Source organism: Barbatula barbatula, assembly GCF_947034865.1.
Source record: "Barbatula barbatula genome assembly, chromosome: 3".
Classification (NCBI taxonomy): Eukaryota; Metazoa; Chordata; class Actinopteri; order Cypriniformes; family Nemacheilidae; genus Barbatula; species Barbatula barbatula.
The window spans coordinates 1,191,425-1,207,450 of record NC_136764.1 but is presented as its reverse complement, the minus strand read 5'-3'; the positions used below and the strand labels follow the sequence as shown (position 1 = coordinate 1,207,450).

Here is a 16,026-nt window from a genome sequence, read left to right as displayed (position 1 = left end):
TTATAGATTTTATATTTTAAATAAGATAAGAAAAATAATTCTAAACTAAATCTATTAAACCAATATTTTTCTTTCTACATGTTTGGATATTAAGAATCAATACTCTTTTCGTTTAAGTTGTGAGGAGTCTCTAAGTCATGTTATTATTCTGTGAAAATTACTTCTACAAAATTGGTTCAATGATAAAATTAGATTTGAAAGCAATGAACATAAAGACAAAAACATCGACCATCTTGTCCATTTTGAATGTCTAAATCTCCACCTTTCCCTCCACTTATAAGTTTAGTCATTTACAGTTATAGTAACATAAATGATAATAGATCTGCCAACATTATTAAATGCCATTCTTAATATCCCTACCCAGACAGCACACTCCATATGGCTTACGGCTATTTGACGTCTGCATTTACATCTGCAAGACATCTGCAATACATAGTTTGCTCATCTGCAATACGTCTCGGAGATGTCTGAACGTCTGTAATAAGTCTGCTAAAGATCTGGAAACATCTGCTGTGTTAAAACATCTGCTAAACATGTTGGAAAGAGCAGCTTTACATCCATTCTAAATCATACACATGAGGTCTAGAGGTCAATATGACGTCTGACAGCAGACGTGTCCAAGACGTATTGCAGACGACCAAACTACGTATTGCAGATGTCTTGCAGACGTCAACTAGACGTAAGCCAGATGTATGTGTGCTATCAGGGTGAGGGTCGTTTGCATACAACAAAAGAAAAGAAAATGTCCACTATTATTACTTATTTAGTATTATGTTATCATACGTTTGCAATAAGTGCAGTTACAGGAAAGAGGTAGAGGGAATTTTCACATGTGTAAAGTACACGTTGAATGTGACGAAATGTGTAAACTGTAATGAGTTTCCTCTCACCGCACACTTCTCTATTTCTAACCCAAATCAGACAAACACGTTAACACAATACTTCTCAATTCAATGAACGTGAGTGTGGCAAGTTACGCTTCAACACTGCGCATGCGCATAAGATGCGCTCGACTATTCCTATTTTAATTGATCAAAGATTGTACAAATGCAAATCTGTCGCGTAGATTTAACGAAACAAGAACAACAGCCGATAACATAAATAAAGGAAAGAAGGAAAAGAGATAAAAAAGATAACGTTTGCTCGACTTTAGTCGTCGCTGCGCGGACCGACCAGCGTATGACATCGAAATACCGCGAGAAGAGAGGGCTTCCTATGCTTTCGAATCGCTCTCGCGGTGTTTGGATACGCCGCTCGCTCTGCGCGGCGCCTCGCGAAGTCAGACGCGCCTCGCTTCTGACGCTTCGCGTTTCGTAGTTATAAGCTGTTAATAGAATCACGTTTTGTCCTTTTATTCTCAAAAAGCAAAGTGCAAAACGTTTCTAGGTTGCTGAAGCGCTCATATGGAGTTTGTTGGTGCTTTATAACACGCAGTGCGAAAGCGCTTTAAACACAGAACGTCACTTTCACATCGTGTCGGTTACGTTCAGATAAACTTTCATTTGATAAAGAGTTAAAAGTGACGATATTCGCCTACCTTAGATTCTCATGCAGACATACAGTGACAGAGAAACGGATTGTTGTCAAACTTCGCGAAGCTCCGCCCACCCGCGTCCGGTGCTTTGATCTGCCGCCGCTGGTCATATGATGTTGCGGTTATTCGCGTGTCTTCACGTCGATTAAGCAAAAGCACATCAAGCCGAACATTACTGAAAAATAATATATAATCATATAGAAACCGCCACGATTTCCCATGTTTAAGATTAATTTGTCAGGGCGGAAATGTAGAGAGAGTCGTTTATTGCAGTGATCTATTGCGTAATTATTACACAAGCAAAAACGTTTTCTTAAAGAAAACACAAAAGACAAATCCTGGTTATTAAATCATTTTATGTGACGAAAGAGCAAAAAGATCCATTAAGTGTATTTGTCTCCGAGCACAGATAGAAACAGCAAAAACATACAGAAATTATTCAACATTATTCGTTTTTTAAATGTTTGCTTTGCCTAAAATGTCTATACATTTTTTATTTATGGCCACAATCACATGTACGCATAGCCTATTTATGAGATATTTATGTGTTTATTTATATTTACCGATAATTTAAATGTTCATTAATTTATATTTCCTAAATATATGCATAAACTAATATGCAAATACAGATATATTATGTAAACACAATCTTTCATTCTGGATGTGATTAATAAACCGTAAGAAAAATCAGATTTTTGTGTTTGTTCGTCTTAAGCATACATTAATTAACATTGTGTTCAATTTTTCTGAAATCAAGACAATGCTTTTGATTCAAGTGAATATATGAAGAGTTTGGTTCCAAAATGAACTGAGTGTTATTTATTACGTTAACATGTTTTTATTGTGTTAGTTAGCTGTTTTTTTGAGTTATGATGTCTCAAATAATAATCTTATTTTGGAACCAAACTCTTCATATCTTGTGTTACGGATGTCTGAATATTTGTGTTGTAAAAATGAATGAGAATATGATTTTCTTGCACTGTGTTATCCCAGGTTGTAGAAATACAGACATGGAAATATTTACTAAATAAAACCACAAATGGAAAACCACTAATTAAATTCGTATTACAAATATATTTCAAAACTACATGTTCCACCATACAGACTATATTACTGCATGTTGTTTCAGTCTAATAGAAGCTAAAAGAAGTAAATCAAAAATAACTCATTAGAAAACTCAGAAAAATAAAGCTCAGAAAGTGTCAGGGCTGTAGGCCTCTTTGTTTAACTTTCTAAAATAATAACTGGCGCCTCATGGACCCGTGGGACGCAAGAATTGTTTTAACCTTCCATGCACTTTTCTACCTGTAGATAAATCAAGGAAGTGATTGGAGAGATATCTGCAGGTGTTTGTCAGGAGGCCGCTTGCTTTTCGTTCCCAGCGTTGCTTAACTGCAGCTCCTGTCGAATGCTGTTGAGTTCCACCAAACCCTCCTGTAACTGGTCTGCCACCTCTCTTATCTTTATAGCAAATTCTGACTTTGCACCCTTTTTCAGCTCGTGCGAATCTTTGGCCACAAAGTATATGTCCATCCCAACAAACAGTCCAGTCAGAACCCCAGTGGATATACTAGCGATCTGCACGGCGCGTGCCGCCGTTGTCCCTGCTGCGTTGGCTACTTGCATCACTCGCATGATCTCATTTGCATTGCTTAGAATAGCTTTGCCTGCCATGGCGCCGTCTTCATAGATATCATCAAAACCAGGAAAATCCCGATTGTACGCATGCTTCTTCACCCTGTTCAGATTGAACTTGCGCAGGTTTGTTATTCCCTGCTTGATGAACTTCATGCATTTGTTAAGGTCAGCCATCTTCTCCTGGTAGTCCTCCACGATGCGTTCCACTTTCTTGCGATCCAAAGAGTTGTTGACGGTATTGGATATCCCGGCAGAGGCCGAGGTTAGTCCGCCAGCAATGGCAACGCCCAAGCCGACGGCGGTCACGATCAGAGAGGTTCCCATAGTGAAAGGTGCCAGGGCGAGCCCGGTGATGGTTGCAATGCCACCCAGAGCACTCGTGGAGCCGCCTGTGATCTGGGCGATCTTGGTCTTCTTGTTAAAGCGGTCCAGGCCATCAGCGATGGCGTGCAGGTCGATCATGTGCTGCCACAGTCCCTCCGCTCGTTCTGAAAACAGTTTGTTAAACACACGTATGCCCTTCTGCACCTTCTCAGCTGTTACAGCAAAAGCCCTGAAAAACAAACACACGTCAGTCAAATTGTCTCCAAGAAACATGTCACACACGTACAGTGAATTCTGACTGACTTGGCTTCTTCTTTCTCCGTCATGTTGTCACCTTTGGACATGTCCTCCCACTCTAAATGGCCAAAATAATAAGACGATAGCAGGATGTGATGTCATACTTCGTAGATACCACATGACAGAAATGATAACTGGTGCCAGCACGGCGGGACTAACTCACGTTCCACAGTGCTCCACCAATCCATGAGGCCATCAAGATCCTGCGACGGACAGATGTAGAATGAATAAATAAAAAAAAGACAAGTGCTAAATGAATACATTTTTACAGTAACCAACCTCTTCGTCTTCCCTCTGAGATTCGTGCAAACGGAAGTCATCCAGCCATTCCATGAGGGACTTCTTATGGCCGTTAGTCTGATATAAAAACAGAAGGTAATGTCAGGGTCTCCTGAAAGAAAATATATAAATTATGATCGAGTGTGGGAAAATAATGTTAAAATCAAGAAAACGCAGCAGGCGTGAGTCAAAAGAAAGGTAGCGTTGGGTGAGAAAGACATTTCCACTGGGTTTGATTGTGAATCAATGATCTGTAAGTGTATTTCAGTACGTCTGCAGGGTCGCTGTCATGTCCACCATCTTGGTTCCCATTCCTCTTCTCCACAGTTTTGCTCTAAAAGAGAAACATTTTGTGATGGACTAGTATTTGTCATACTTGTAATCTAAAGAAGGAAGCTTTAAAATGACTTGTTTACCCTTGCTGCAAGTTCGGGTAAAAAGGGATTTCTTTTTTTTTTCTTCTCTCCTTTCCGCTGTAAGTATATATAATAAAACAGATATGAAGCTGTTTTTGTTCTTTAGAAACATATAATGTGATCTGTATTGACTTCCCTTACTTTAGGATTGTCCTCTTCTCTTGGTTTCTCACACTCTGTGTCTTGCTTGTTTATCAGAACAAGATCAGTATCCCCCTGCGATGAGTACAAACAATATAAACGGTTTGAAAGCGACAACATAAACAAACGATACTGTGCGTGCGCATGTTCGTGGACTTCCCTTAACTTCCGGTACACATTCAAAAACAATAGAGCGCCTGTAGATTATTTCTGATAACAAGCAAAGGAAACTAGAACTTGGCTAAACTTGCCTCTCTAATATTTTGAATTTAGACTGCGATACCAAGCCAAACAGCTAGATGTCAGTGTACCAAACAGTTTCTTTAAATGTGACCAAACAGCAGGACCCATTCAACAAATTGTTTATTTAATACAATTATTATACAATAAAATAACCATACAGATTAATATCAACATAAATCAAATAAAAACATAAATAGTTATATTATTAGAGACTAACCAAACACAAACCAAAAGTTAACCTTTGTAAAGTATCCCATGGATATCAAATCTCCACTTCACCTGATTTCTGTCCATCTCTGTTGTCATATTGTGTGAGACGCTGTTAAGCTCCTGGTCAGATATGAAGAATAACCGAGGTTAATAATACAAGTTTAGATCGTAGCATTCTACCTTCTGCTTTGTGATTGATTTACACATATAATCATGTGTCTACATGCGTGTGTTTGTTTCTGAAGCGAGGCTAAAGTCATTTAGGGTCGGCCTATAAAAAGGGTGGAATACGCCAGAGGCATGTTTCAGATTTTATGTTCCAGACCAGGCTGGGGCGTAATTCCTGTATGAAAGTCAGCAGCTTGACAGGTTTGTTATAACATGCCACAGAAGTGTAAAACTACACGTCTTAAGCTGATATATGAAGAACAAAACCCATCCTATTTGTACGAGGAATATTATTAAAAATGTAAATTGATCTGTCCTACTGGTTAGGTCATGCCTAAAAACAACAACCCTAAAAACAACAACGATTTCAATGTTTGGTAGAAATGAAAAATCATTTGCTGACTTACTTGCTCATGTGTTTGTTGGTCAACAGTCTCTGTATTTGAATCAGGACCCTTAATCTGGAAGTTTGAGACGAAGACCAAAAATTCAATTATATGTGTAGTACAACATACAACCATTTCCTATTTGATTCTTATACTGAAAACGTTGATGCTAGATGATAAGTTAAGATCAGTGAAAAGTTTAAAAACCTATTTAAAATGGCAGACTTATGTTAATACTACTGACAAAGCAACTTACAGTTTAGTAATTAAAACCGACTGTATGCTATCCTCAAACCCTCCCCTGCTCCCCAACATAATGTATGTTTTCCATAAACATTTCAGAGTAAGTGATGCGCTAATAGTGTTGTGTACAGCACGCGACATCAGAAGGTTTCATTTCTGAATTCTCCCGACAATATAAACAAATATAAACAAAAAAGGTCAAGACGTATACCTCAGCTGTGTAATGTCCTAAGGTGTCACTGGTTTAATGAATTTCCATTATGAGAAGGTCCTGCTGGAAACAGTAGGAAACGGGTAATATGAACGTCAGGAGGAACATTAAACACTGTCATTGATCTCAACATCACATGCTCTTTAAACTGAAAAACAAAAGGTTTACATCTGGCAGACGTCTGTTTGGTGTCTGCGTTTACATCTGCAAAACACCTGCCAGACGTCTGTTTGGTGTCTGCGTTTACATCTGCAGAACATCTGCCAGACGTCTGTTTGGTGTCTGCGTTTACATCTGCAGAACATCTGCCAGACGTCTGTTTGGTGTCTGCGTTTACATCTGCAGAACACCTGCCAGACGTCTGTTTGGTGTCTGCGTTTGCATCTGCAGAACATCTGCCAGACGTCTGTTTGGTGTCTGCGTTTACATCTGCAGAACATCTGGCAGACGTCTGTTTGGTGTCTGCGTTTACATCTGCAGAACATCTGCCAGACGTCTGTTTGGTGTCTGCGTTTACATCTGCAGAACACCTGCCAGACGTCTGTTTGGTGTCTGCGTTTTCATCTGCAGAACATCTGCCAGACGTCTGTTTGGTGTCTGCGTTTACATCTGCAGAACATCTGGCAGACGTCTGTTTGGTGTCTGCGTTTACATCTGCAGAACATCTGCCAGACGTCTGTTTGGTGTCTGCGTTTACATCTGCAGAACACCTGCCAGACGTCTGTTTGGTGTCTGCGTTTACATCTGCAGAACATCTGCCAGACGTCTTTTTGGTGTCTGCGTTTACATCTGCAGAAGACCTGCCAGACGTCTGTTTGGTGTCTGCGTTTACATCTGCAGAACATCTGCCAGACGTCTTTTTGGTGTCTGCGTTTACATCTGCAGAACATCTGCCAGACGTCTGTTTGGTGTCTGCGTTTACATCTGCAGAACATCTGCCAGGGACCCGTTTCAGAAAGCAGGGTAAGTGCAAACTCAGAGTAAGTTAACCCCAGAAAACGGGATACTCTGGGTTTTCAGTTTCAGAACGCGAGGTATATCAAACCCGTGACCGCGGGGTAACTCAAGCCCGTTTCAGAAATCAAGGTATCTTATACTTAGAGTGAGTAACCATAGTAACCTACTCTGTGAACCTAACCTGGTCGGGAGCAGGTTTTATTTCACTAACCCGAGGTTTGTTTCAATCTCCGCCCCTTTTAGAAGCGCGAGTGGTGTTGAAATTGCCTTCGCCGTTTGTTTTTTCATTCGTTTTCCTTAATCGCGCACAAGTTTATAACACAGACATTAAATGTCCGTTTATTCATGAACCCGTAGATGAGGAAGCTGCATTCATTCAGAGAGAGTTAAATTTACGTTGGGAGAGAATATATGGTGAAGCCACGTTTGGATGTTTTATCATATCCGGAGGATTCTTTATTTGAGCGGCACAGTTTTTCTTTACAGTCCATTAAATATATTCATAATCTGCTTCATCCTTACATCACAAACCTCACTCGTCGTGGCTGCGCTCTTACATCTGAGCAGATTCTCTGTATGGCTTTACGTTTCTTTACTAATGGAAGCTTTCTTTATAACACTTGGGATGCAGAACACGTTAGCAAGGCAACTGTATGCAGAGCAGTAAAGTGTGAATCGCTCTCAAGCACTTTATATACATGTGTGTTAAGTTTCCTGTGAGAACCATCAAAGAGGAGGTTCATAGGACTGCAGGTGAATGGTGAACGTCTTTCTGAATAAGCTGATCAAATAAATGTGCTCTTGCTGCCAACTCTAATAATTCAAATACCCTTTAGGATTTCCCAATGTGATTGGGTGCACATTTAAAAGGTCCAACTCGCCCCGTTCTGTTCTGGCTTCGAACTGCCGTCGGTCTGAACGAGGGACGGGCGCTCTAACCACGAGCCTAACGACCGCAGTCCGTATTGCATCTGTCGCTAGAGCATCTCTAGCTGGCCTCCATTACACATAGCTGGAGCAGGGGCAAGCATGGCCAGTTTTTTGTCTTCTACAGCCACAGTGCTCGGTTCTCATATACTCAAAACTTTCAAGGTCAGTTTATTAAATATATCAAACATTTCCCAGTCAGGCATCCTACTACCAAGAGCATTTAAACTCACCGGACTGAATGATGTTTTTATATTTTATTCTCAGCTGCTGCCATGTTCTTTTTATTGCAGAAGGATTGCACCTACATGACAAAAAATCGTAGGTATATATGTTTATATATACATATATATATATAGTGCCTCCAATTCGACTGGCGAGAAATAAACGGAGCGCTTTTTGTCACGTGGCGTTGCCATGGTGAATCGTGTTATCTTCGCTCAATTGATGATGGCTTTTTAAAGCCGCGTTGAACACTAGTAACCTCGGGTGAACTTACTCAGAGTGGATTGAACTGATTGAAACCAGCTGTTCTGAAACAGAAAACTCAGAGTAGCGGTTATCTGAGTAAATCAACTCAGAGTTCATATTTTAACTCAGTGTTGCTTGAACCTCCTTATTGAAACGGGTCCCAGACGTCTGTTTGGTGTCTGCGTTTACATCTGCAGAACATCTGGCAGACGTCTGTTTGGTGTCTGCGTTTACATCTGCAGAACATCTGCCAGACGTCTGTTTGGTGTCTGCGTTTACATCTGCAGAACATCTGCCAGACGTCTGTTTGGTGTCTGCGTTTACATCTGCAGAACATCTGCCAGACGTCTGTTTGGTGTCTGCGTTTACATCTGCAGAACATCTGCCAGACGTCTGTTTGGTGTCTGCGTTTACATCTGCAGAACATCTGCCAGACGTCTGTTTGGTGTCTGCGTTTACATCTGCAGAACATCTGCCAGACGTCTGTTTGGTGTCTGCGTTTACATCTGCAGAACATCTGGCAGACGTCTGTTTGGTGTCTGCGTTTACATCTGCAGAACATCTGCCAGACGTCTGTTTGGTGTCTGCGTTTACATCTGCAGAACATCTGCCAGACGTCTGTTTGGTGTCTGCGTTTACATCTGCAGAACATCTGCCAGACGTCTGTTTGGTGTCTGCGTTTACATCTGCAGAACACCTGCCAGACGTCTGTTTGGTGTCTGCGTTTACATCTGCAGAACATCTGCCAGACGTCTTTTTGGTGTCTGCGTTTACATCTGCAGAACACCTGGCAGACGTCTGTTTGCTCATCTGCACTACATCTCTGAGACGTCTGCTGTCAGATGTCATATGAAGACGTCTGTAAGATGTGTAAGATTTACAATAGATGTGCAGCTGCTCTTTCTAAGATGTTTTCCAGATCTTTAGCAGACGTCTTACAGATGAACCGGTATTTATTGGATTGGATTGGATTCAATTTATTGTCATTACACACATACAAGTACAGTGCAACGAAATGTATTCTTTTATTTATATAATTTTATTTATATTCTTTTTTATTTATTTATAAAGTGCCAGCTCTTTCAGACGTTTACTAGAATCTAATTCTAAGGATTCAGAAGAATGAATTCATTACGACACATCCAGACCCGTCAAACCTTATTCCTGATCCAACTAACGTCACTTCTTTTAAAGTTACCATCTGTGTTTTAAACTGTCTTTAAGAATCTCTTCAGAGATTATGAATCCCCTTCCACGTGTTTCTATTTTATTTCGACACTTTTAAATGTCTAAAACGACATGCTGAAATGTGTAGCCTGCTTGTAAACAGAGTCTCTGAGAGATTGAGAAGAGGGACCGTCGCGACTCACCGCTGCACACTGACGAGTGCGCTTCTTCACGAGACACTTTGAAGGGAAAATAAACTTCATCCGTTAAACGAAAGAAACGCGTGATAAGTTGTCTCCATGTTGTAAGTGTAGAGTCGATGTAGTGAAGCACTTTCCCGTTGTGTGAAACTACATTAACTGTACACAGAGAAATGTGATTCACTCCGCCCTTCCCTGAACTCTGTGCCTGTAAATACAGGGAAAGCCGTGGGGTGGTGCTGGACTCCAGAAATTCGGACACTAAAGCAAAAGTTCGTAATAAAAACATTGAAATAGAAAGATAATGCGATCTGTTGAATGAAGAACGGATATTTAAAGGGGTCATATGACACGGCTGAAATGAATAGTATGTTTGTTTAGTCTTGTTTTTAGATGTGATGTGTATACACGAATTAATTGTATTTTCCACTTCCGTGCATGTTTGTATCTCCTCTTCGCTACGCAGGAAAGCGAAGTGTGCTATGATTGGCCAGTCAACCAGTGCGTAGTGATTGGTGGAATACTGCAAGAGTGTGACGGAAGGGTAACGCCTCTTACCATATTTGGGTGCATCAGGTTCCTCTTCAATTGTATTGGTAGGTACGCCCACATTACGTGCATGTACATTTGCGCGGTCTTAGTCAGATCATACCACAAGCTGACGTAGATTTGTGGGGGTGTGGCTACACGAGGCGTTTCAGGCAGGTCTGGGTGAGCATTCGCTTTTAGATAAAAAGCATCTTTTATTCCGACACTTCATATTTTTTCAATTTTACGTGTCTAATACATGCATGAGCAACTTATAACACAACAAAGAGACATTAAAACACACATTCGAACCAAATGAACCCTTTAAAACGAGAAAGTACATGTATAATACAAGTTATTTTTAGACAAAGAAGAAAATGATACAATCACAGGTTAAGAAACTTTGCAGTCCAAAGTCTGTTGAACAGTAAACAGTTACACAAGTTGTTTATCCTGTCTTCATGAGGGTAGGGATCTGTCATTCCGTTGATACATGAAGAGTAAAAGAGACAAACCATGTTGAAGCTTATAACAGTTTTAATGCTCAATGTGTGGGCAATAACAGCAGATATACTTTCACCAAACATCACCATCCTCGCTGAACTGCAGAAGATAACAAACATGGAAATCAGGATGAAATCTACGGACAGTAAAATGGAACAACTGCGAATAAAAAGCACAGGTAAAATACTACAGACAATCCTGTTTAAAGACCACACTGAGACAGGGCCTGAAAGATTCAACATGGTTTCATTTTTCTTAGAAAATGGATTCAAGTTGAAGGAGTATGCACTGTGTTTCAGTAGTTGGCCAAAAGATGAAAAGTGGATGACATTGGCCTTTACTGTCCATGTATGAATTTTATAGTTCTTGAATGATTCTTACAGCACAGGAGCAAGAGCTGGCATCCTTGAATGATAAAATGAATGAGAGAAAGATCCAAATGGATGAACTAATAACAGAAAATAAAGGTAACGTAAAAGAAACGTTTCCAATATCATGCATTAAAATGATCAAGAACATTTACTTGTAATGAATTACTTTTCTTCGATCAATGATTGTTTTAGCACAGGCAATAAAGATGGAGGTCATGTCTGCTACTATGAATGACATCAAGTTTAAAGTTGATGAACTTATAAAACAAAAAAATGGTAATGTAAGAAATTCAAGTTTTGTTGAACTGAATTAATAACATTTAGCCTGAATTGATAGAACTTGTAATCTCATATATTTTCTGCTTTAGCTTCAAAAGTTGTTTTCTCAACGTCTCTGTTGTCCTCTAATGGGCCTTATGCCAGTTTTCACACACTGATTTACAAACACGTCTTTCTCAACACTGGAAATGCCTACGATCCAAACACAGGTACACAGTTCATAAAGTTTGAAAATATTGTTGCTATTTTATAAAAGATTTGTTCACTAATTCATTGGTATCTTCATTGGACACAGGAATCCTTACATCGCCTATGAGGGGAATCTATGTATTCATGGTGTTTTCAAAGGCATATGGAACTCGAGATAAAGCTGTGATCGCAGCCCTGTTTAAAAACGATGAACTTGTGTTTTCTACATATGCACATCAGGATGATGGATTTATCAGCTCTTCCAATGGAGTTTCCCTGTTGCTGGAAAAGGGTGATAGAGTATATGTAAAACTTTACCCAGGATATTGGATTTTTGACAATGAACTTCATCACAGCACCTTTAGTGGACACCTGCTTTTCCAAATGTGATCAGAACATGTCCCTGAGTTTAATTACCATAAATAAATATCAAGACTTAAAACATGTTTGCAAAAAATGTATGTATTATGCTCAGTTCACACCAAATGAGAATTTAGCGATTTGCATGAGTAAATTACATACAAAGTCAATGCAAAGAGGAGTATAGAGGCGAGATTGATGCTTCTGCGAAGGTTGAAAAATTTGTCATTTATAAAATAACAAACTTTTACCCCCAGTAGTAAAGAGCGTGGAACGCGATTGTTCACGTTTGGTGTGAACCCAGCATTATGACTTAAGCTGTGTTCACACCAAACTTGAACAATCGAGTAAATTACATACAAAGTCAATGCAAAGACGAGATTAGACACGCATTCGCAGCAGGCGATGCAAATGGCGCGAATCGACCGCAACTTGATAATATTTGTCAGATCACGTCACGCGAAAATAACGAGTGAATAAATAATACCTTTAACATTTATTTTAGTTTTCCTAAATGGCAATAAAAGCTTTTAGTTGAGAGTTTTGCTCTTAAAATCTAATCACAAAGCAGCTGAAAGCATCTTTTCCGGCCGTAAAGCCTCTCCAGTGTGAATCTTCATGTGGCTCTTAAGAGTGGCTTTTTTGGCGAAGCTCTTTTCACACTGAGAACACGTGTATGGGTAGTGTCCAGTGTGAACTCTCATGTGAGCTGTGAGTTTATCTTGCCTGTTGAAAGTCTTTCCGCACTGAACACACTTGTACGGACGCTCCCCGGTGTGAATCCTCACATGGATGTCAAGTTTGTGTTTGTGAATGAAACTTTTCCCACACTGGACGCACGAGTATGGACGCTCTCCAGTATGAATTTTGATGTGCTTTCTCAGATTTGCTTCATGTATGAAACTCTTTTCACATTGAGGGCATGTGTACGGGCGCTCTCCGGTGTGGATTCTCATGTGCTGCTTAAGCATTGCTCCTCGTCTGAAACTCTTTTCACACTGAGGACATGCGAACGGACGCTCTCCGGTGTGAACTGTCATGTGTTCTGTAAGCCTTGCTTTTCGAATGAAACACCTTCCACAGTGAGGACAAGGGTGCGGGCGCTCTCCAGTGTGGATTCTGATGTGCTCCGCAAGGCTACATTTACTTCCAAGTACCTTTTCACAATGAGGGCAAAGAAAAGATTTGCTGGCGGTTTTCGAAAAACAAATCTTGATGGAATTAGTTGTAGTTACTGGTTTTGATGTTTCTTCCAGTTTCATCGGGTCTAAAGTGAAGACGATACACATTTTTGTGATAAATGGTTCTGTCATTTGAAGACCATAAAATCAAAACTCATACAGTGATGAAAAAAATCCAGAATGGTCACCAACCTGTTTCTTCCTGTTCACTCATGTCTTTAATCTTTTCTTCATGGATTACTTGTCAGAACTGTGTCACACAACTGGCTTTACACCTTGTTATTCTTGTGTAAGTCTTGACCTGACGAAATAGATCAAGAAATTAATACTTTTCACAGTCAGATCTTTAAGCAAATAATGTATACACAATTTTTATATCTTAACACTGGATGGGCACTTGTGACTGCAACACATCTTGATCAAAACATCTACAAGCAGTTTAATATTACAGAAAAATGTATTATAAATATGTCTTTTACATATATGACATTATATTTATAAATGATTAAACCAATTTGCCTGTTCGTGACATTTGAACGTTGTTTCTGACTTTGAAACCGAAACTAAACGGCTTCCTCACGGAAAGTCTGCATTTGGTAAAAATGACCTAATCAAATATTTCAGTTTTACTTCCAGTTTTTTTCGCATGTGCCAAGTAGCCGTGTAATAAGCGTGATAATGTACAAGCAGGTGTTGTCGTAAAATAAGCCCCTTCAGTGTGATACAAGACCCTCCGCTTCACGTCGGGTGATCACACTGTGGGGGGTTATTTCTGTGATAACAACCGGCTTCCTATACAGCTGAGTAATAACTGGTCTAGCATTGGCACGAACGTAAACGGCGCTGCAGATCGGTGTACATACAGTGATAATGCAATAATAAAGTCCTGAACATATTTCCAATGTGTTTCATAGTATCGCACCTCTGATGGAGGCTCTCGGCTCAGTATATACAGCCCGGTATCAGCTGCTCGTACTCATTAGTTCCCTCTTCACCCACTTCGGTTCAGTACCGCGAATAATCAAATGTTTTATTTCGAGTCAGAGGAACAGTCAGACACGCCAGAAAATGAGTAAATTGTCAATAAGTGCTTAGTGGAGACGTGAACTGTTAAGAACGGTTCAGTCCGATTTGGAACGACGGGTTCACCGGAACATAACGATTCGTTCGCAAACTATTGGCTACAAGGTAGTTTTGGTACTCGGACGTTATTCGGAAATCGGACACCCCTCCTTTAAATGATACTTGGTTAGTTTTACTATGTAGATCAAGAACGAAACAGTTTGCAAGTGACCTACGGACAGTGATCATCTCAGGATAAGCATCACTTGTGAAATCTAGGTTACAGATATATGTTGTGTTATAGATGCAAGTGGATCATTTGACATACCCTATACGTAAGATGAGTGCAATATGTATGGGACCATTTTTGAGAACAGCCTTGTGAGTTGTGTGATGGCAAATCATAACACTTATCAATGTTGACATAAGGCATGTGTTTCACACTGAATAATCACTACAAACAATTCAAGAACACCATTTTAAGTCCTCAAATCATATAAACATCTATTAAACATTCATTTATTTTTAGCAGGTGTGAAGGACACCGATAAGGCTTTGAGTGGACATGATTGTTCATGTTATGATTGTTGTTTTTATATACAAATCTTTTTATGTAATAATGTGGTTTGATTTCTTTTATTAATCTTCATTTTCACCGCAGAAATAGCCCACAGCTACAGATCTCATCCCTATTAAATATTCAAAGCAGATTCACATCCAGACATGACACTAACCTGACAGTAAGGTCTTCTTCATCCTCAGCAGTGACTTCCTCGCTTTTTCTGGTTCCGGTAGCCGCTTCTTCTTCTGCTGATGGTTAAGGGCGGTTGGCAACCAACGTATTAGCGCATTACCGCCACCTCCCGCTCCGGAGCATGGTGGTCATTAGTCGTATAGGATAAACTTGATCAAAACTCATGTTTTTTATTGTGTATCCCAATTAATATCAATCAAACTGCAGTTGGTTTGTTTTTATTTAAGCCGTGATAACAAAACATACAGCTAACTAACAACATAAAAACATATCAATATATAATATTATTATATAACCAAATAAATAACATGATTTTTGATGAATAATGCGGCCTATCTTTTTTTGTTCAGTTGAACACTAAATTAAACATTTTGAAGGATTTAGGACAAACAAGCAGTTCCAGGGCACCTTTGACTTCCATTTTAATTTTTCGTCCAATAAATGTCAGTTGCCAACATTTTCCCAAATATCTTTCTTTGTGTTCAACCAAACAAAGAACTTCATGAAGGATTGGAACAAGTAGAGGGTAGTAAATCATGACAGAATATTCCTTTTTGGGTGAAGTATCCCTTTTAAATACAACACAAAGTGTTTCGTCCTTTTTGACAAAATGTGAAATGCTCTTTTGTAAGTCTGCTGAATAATATTGATGGAGCTCTCCATGCAAGTGTATTGTGCATGATTGCAAAAGTTAATACAAAACTATTTACATTTACAATTATTACATACGTTTCCTAATAATGTAACAGGTTTTATTCGTTTTTATTGAGGCTATGGGCTGCGATTGCAAACAGGTTGATTTTATTTTAGTTTAACTTCAGTTGCATTCAGGATATTTCAGTCTCCGTCACCTCTCCAGATCTGGCCACAGTTCTCCAGCACAACTCGCTTCAAGGACCTTGTTTCTCATAAAACGAGCGTCGGCTCACCGGCTTCAGTTGGATGGACTGAGCTCCAAAATCTGGATGACAGAGCATTAAGAGACG

General features: G+C 39.7%; 2 protein-coding genes and 1 long non-coding RNA gene across 3 annotated transcripts; 1 reads left to right on the top strand and 2 right to left on the bottom strand.

Moving 5' to 3' along the window:
* Window positions 1-1,872: 1,872 nt before the first annotated feature.
* Window positions 1,873-10,024, bottom strand: apol1 (apolipoprotein L, 1). The gene is made up of 11 exons (XM_079453031.1): window positions 9,816-10,024; window positions 6,091-6,153; window positions 5,658-5,711; window positions 5,152-5,202; window positions 4,630-4,704; window positions 4,489-4,545; window positions 4,344-4,406; window positions 4,073-4,150; window positions 3,957-3,996; window positions 3,800-3,851; window positions 1,873-3,725 (listed from the first exon to the last, which is right to left on the bottom strand). The coding sequence occupies exons 4-11, from the start codon at window positions 5,176-5,178 to the stop codon at window positions 2,888-2,890; spliced, it is 1,230 nt and encodes a 409-aa protein (XP_079309157.1). The 5' UTR covers window positions 5,179-5,202; window positions 5,658-5,711; window positions 6,091-6,153; window positions 9,816-10,024; the 3' UTR covers window positions 1,873-2,887.
* A 497-nt stretch (window positions 10,025-10,521) lies between these two features.
* LOC306892169 lies at window positions 10,522-15,104 on the bottom strand. Its single transcript, XR_013786438.1, has 3 exons — window positions 15,021-15,104; window positions 13,417-13,525; window positions 10,522-13,310 (listed from the first exon to the last, which is right to left on the bottom strand). It is a non-coding gene; the product is annotated as an uncharacterized lncRNA (long non-coding RNA).
* LOC306892166 (complement C1q-like protein 2) lies at window positions 10,791-14,118 on the top strand. The gene is made up of 5 exons (XM_079453039.1): window positions 10,791-11,022; window positions 11,228-11,311; window positions 11,408-11,491; window positions 11,584-11,703; window positions 11,790-14,118. Exons 1-5 carry the CDS (start codon window positions 10,857-10,859, stop codon window positions 12,071-12,073), a joined length of 738 nt encoding a protein of 245 aa, XP_079309165.1. The 5' UTR covers window positions 10,791-10,856; the 3' UTR covers window positions 12,074-14,118.
* Window positions 15,105-16,026: the final 922 nt, after the last annotated feature.

Excerpts from the sequence above, each read along its gene's own strand:
- apol1 (XM_079453031.1), bottom strand. The coding sequence starts at position 5,178 with ATGACAACAGAGATGGACAGAAATCAG. Across the intron at positions 3,852-3,956 it reads TTGGTGGAGCACTGTGGAAC|AGTGGGAGGACATGTCCAAA; the intron begins GTGAGTTAGTCC and ends TTGGCCATTTAG. Across the intron at positions 3,726-3,799 it reads ACGGAGAAAGAAGAAGCCAA|GGCTTTTGCTGTAACAGCTG; the intron begins GTCAGTCAGAAT and ends TTTGTTTTTCAG.
- LOC306892166 (XM_079453039.1), top strand. The coding sequence starts at position 10,857 with ATGTTGAAGCTTATAACAGTTTTAATGCTCAATGTGTGGGCAATAACA. Across the intron at positions 11,312-11,407 it reads ACTAATAACAGAAAATAAAG|CACAGGCAATAAAGATGGAG; the intron begins GTAACGTAAAAG and ends TGATTGTTTTAG. Across the intron at positions 11,704-11,789 it reads TGCCTACGATCCAAACACAG|GAATCCTTACATCGCCTATG; the intron begins GTACACAGTTCA and ends CATTGGACACAG.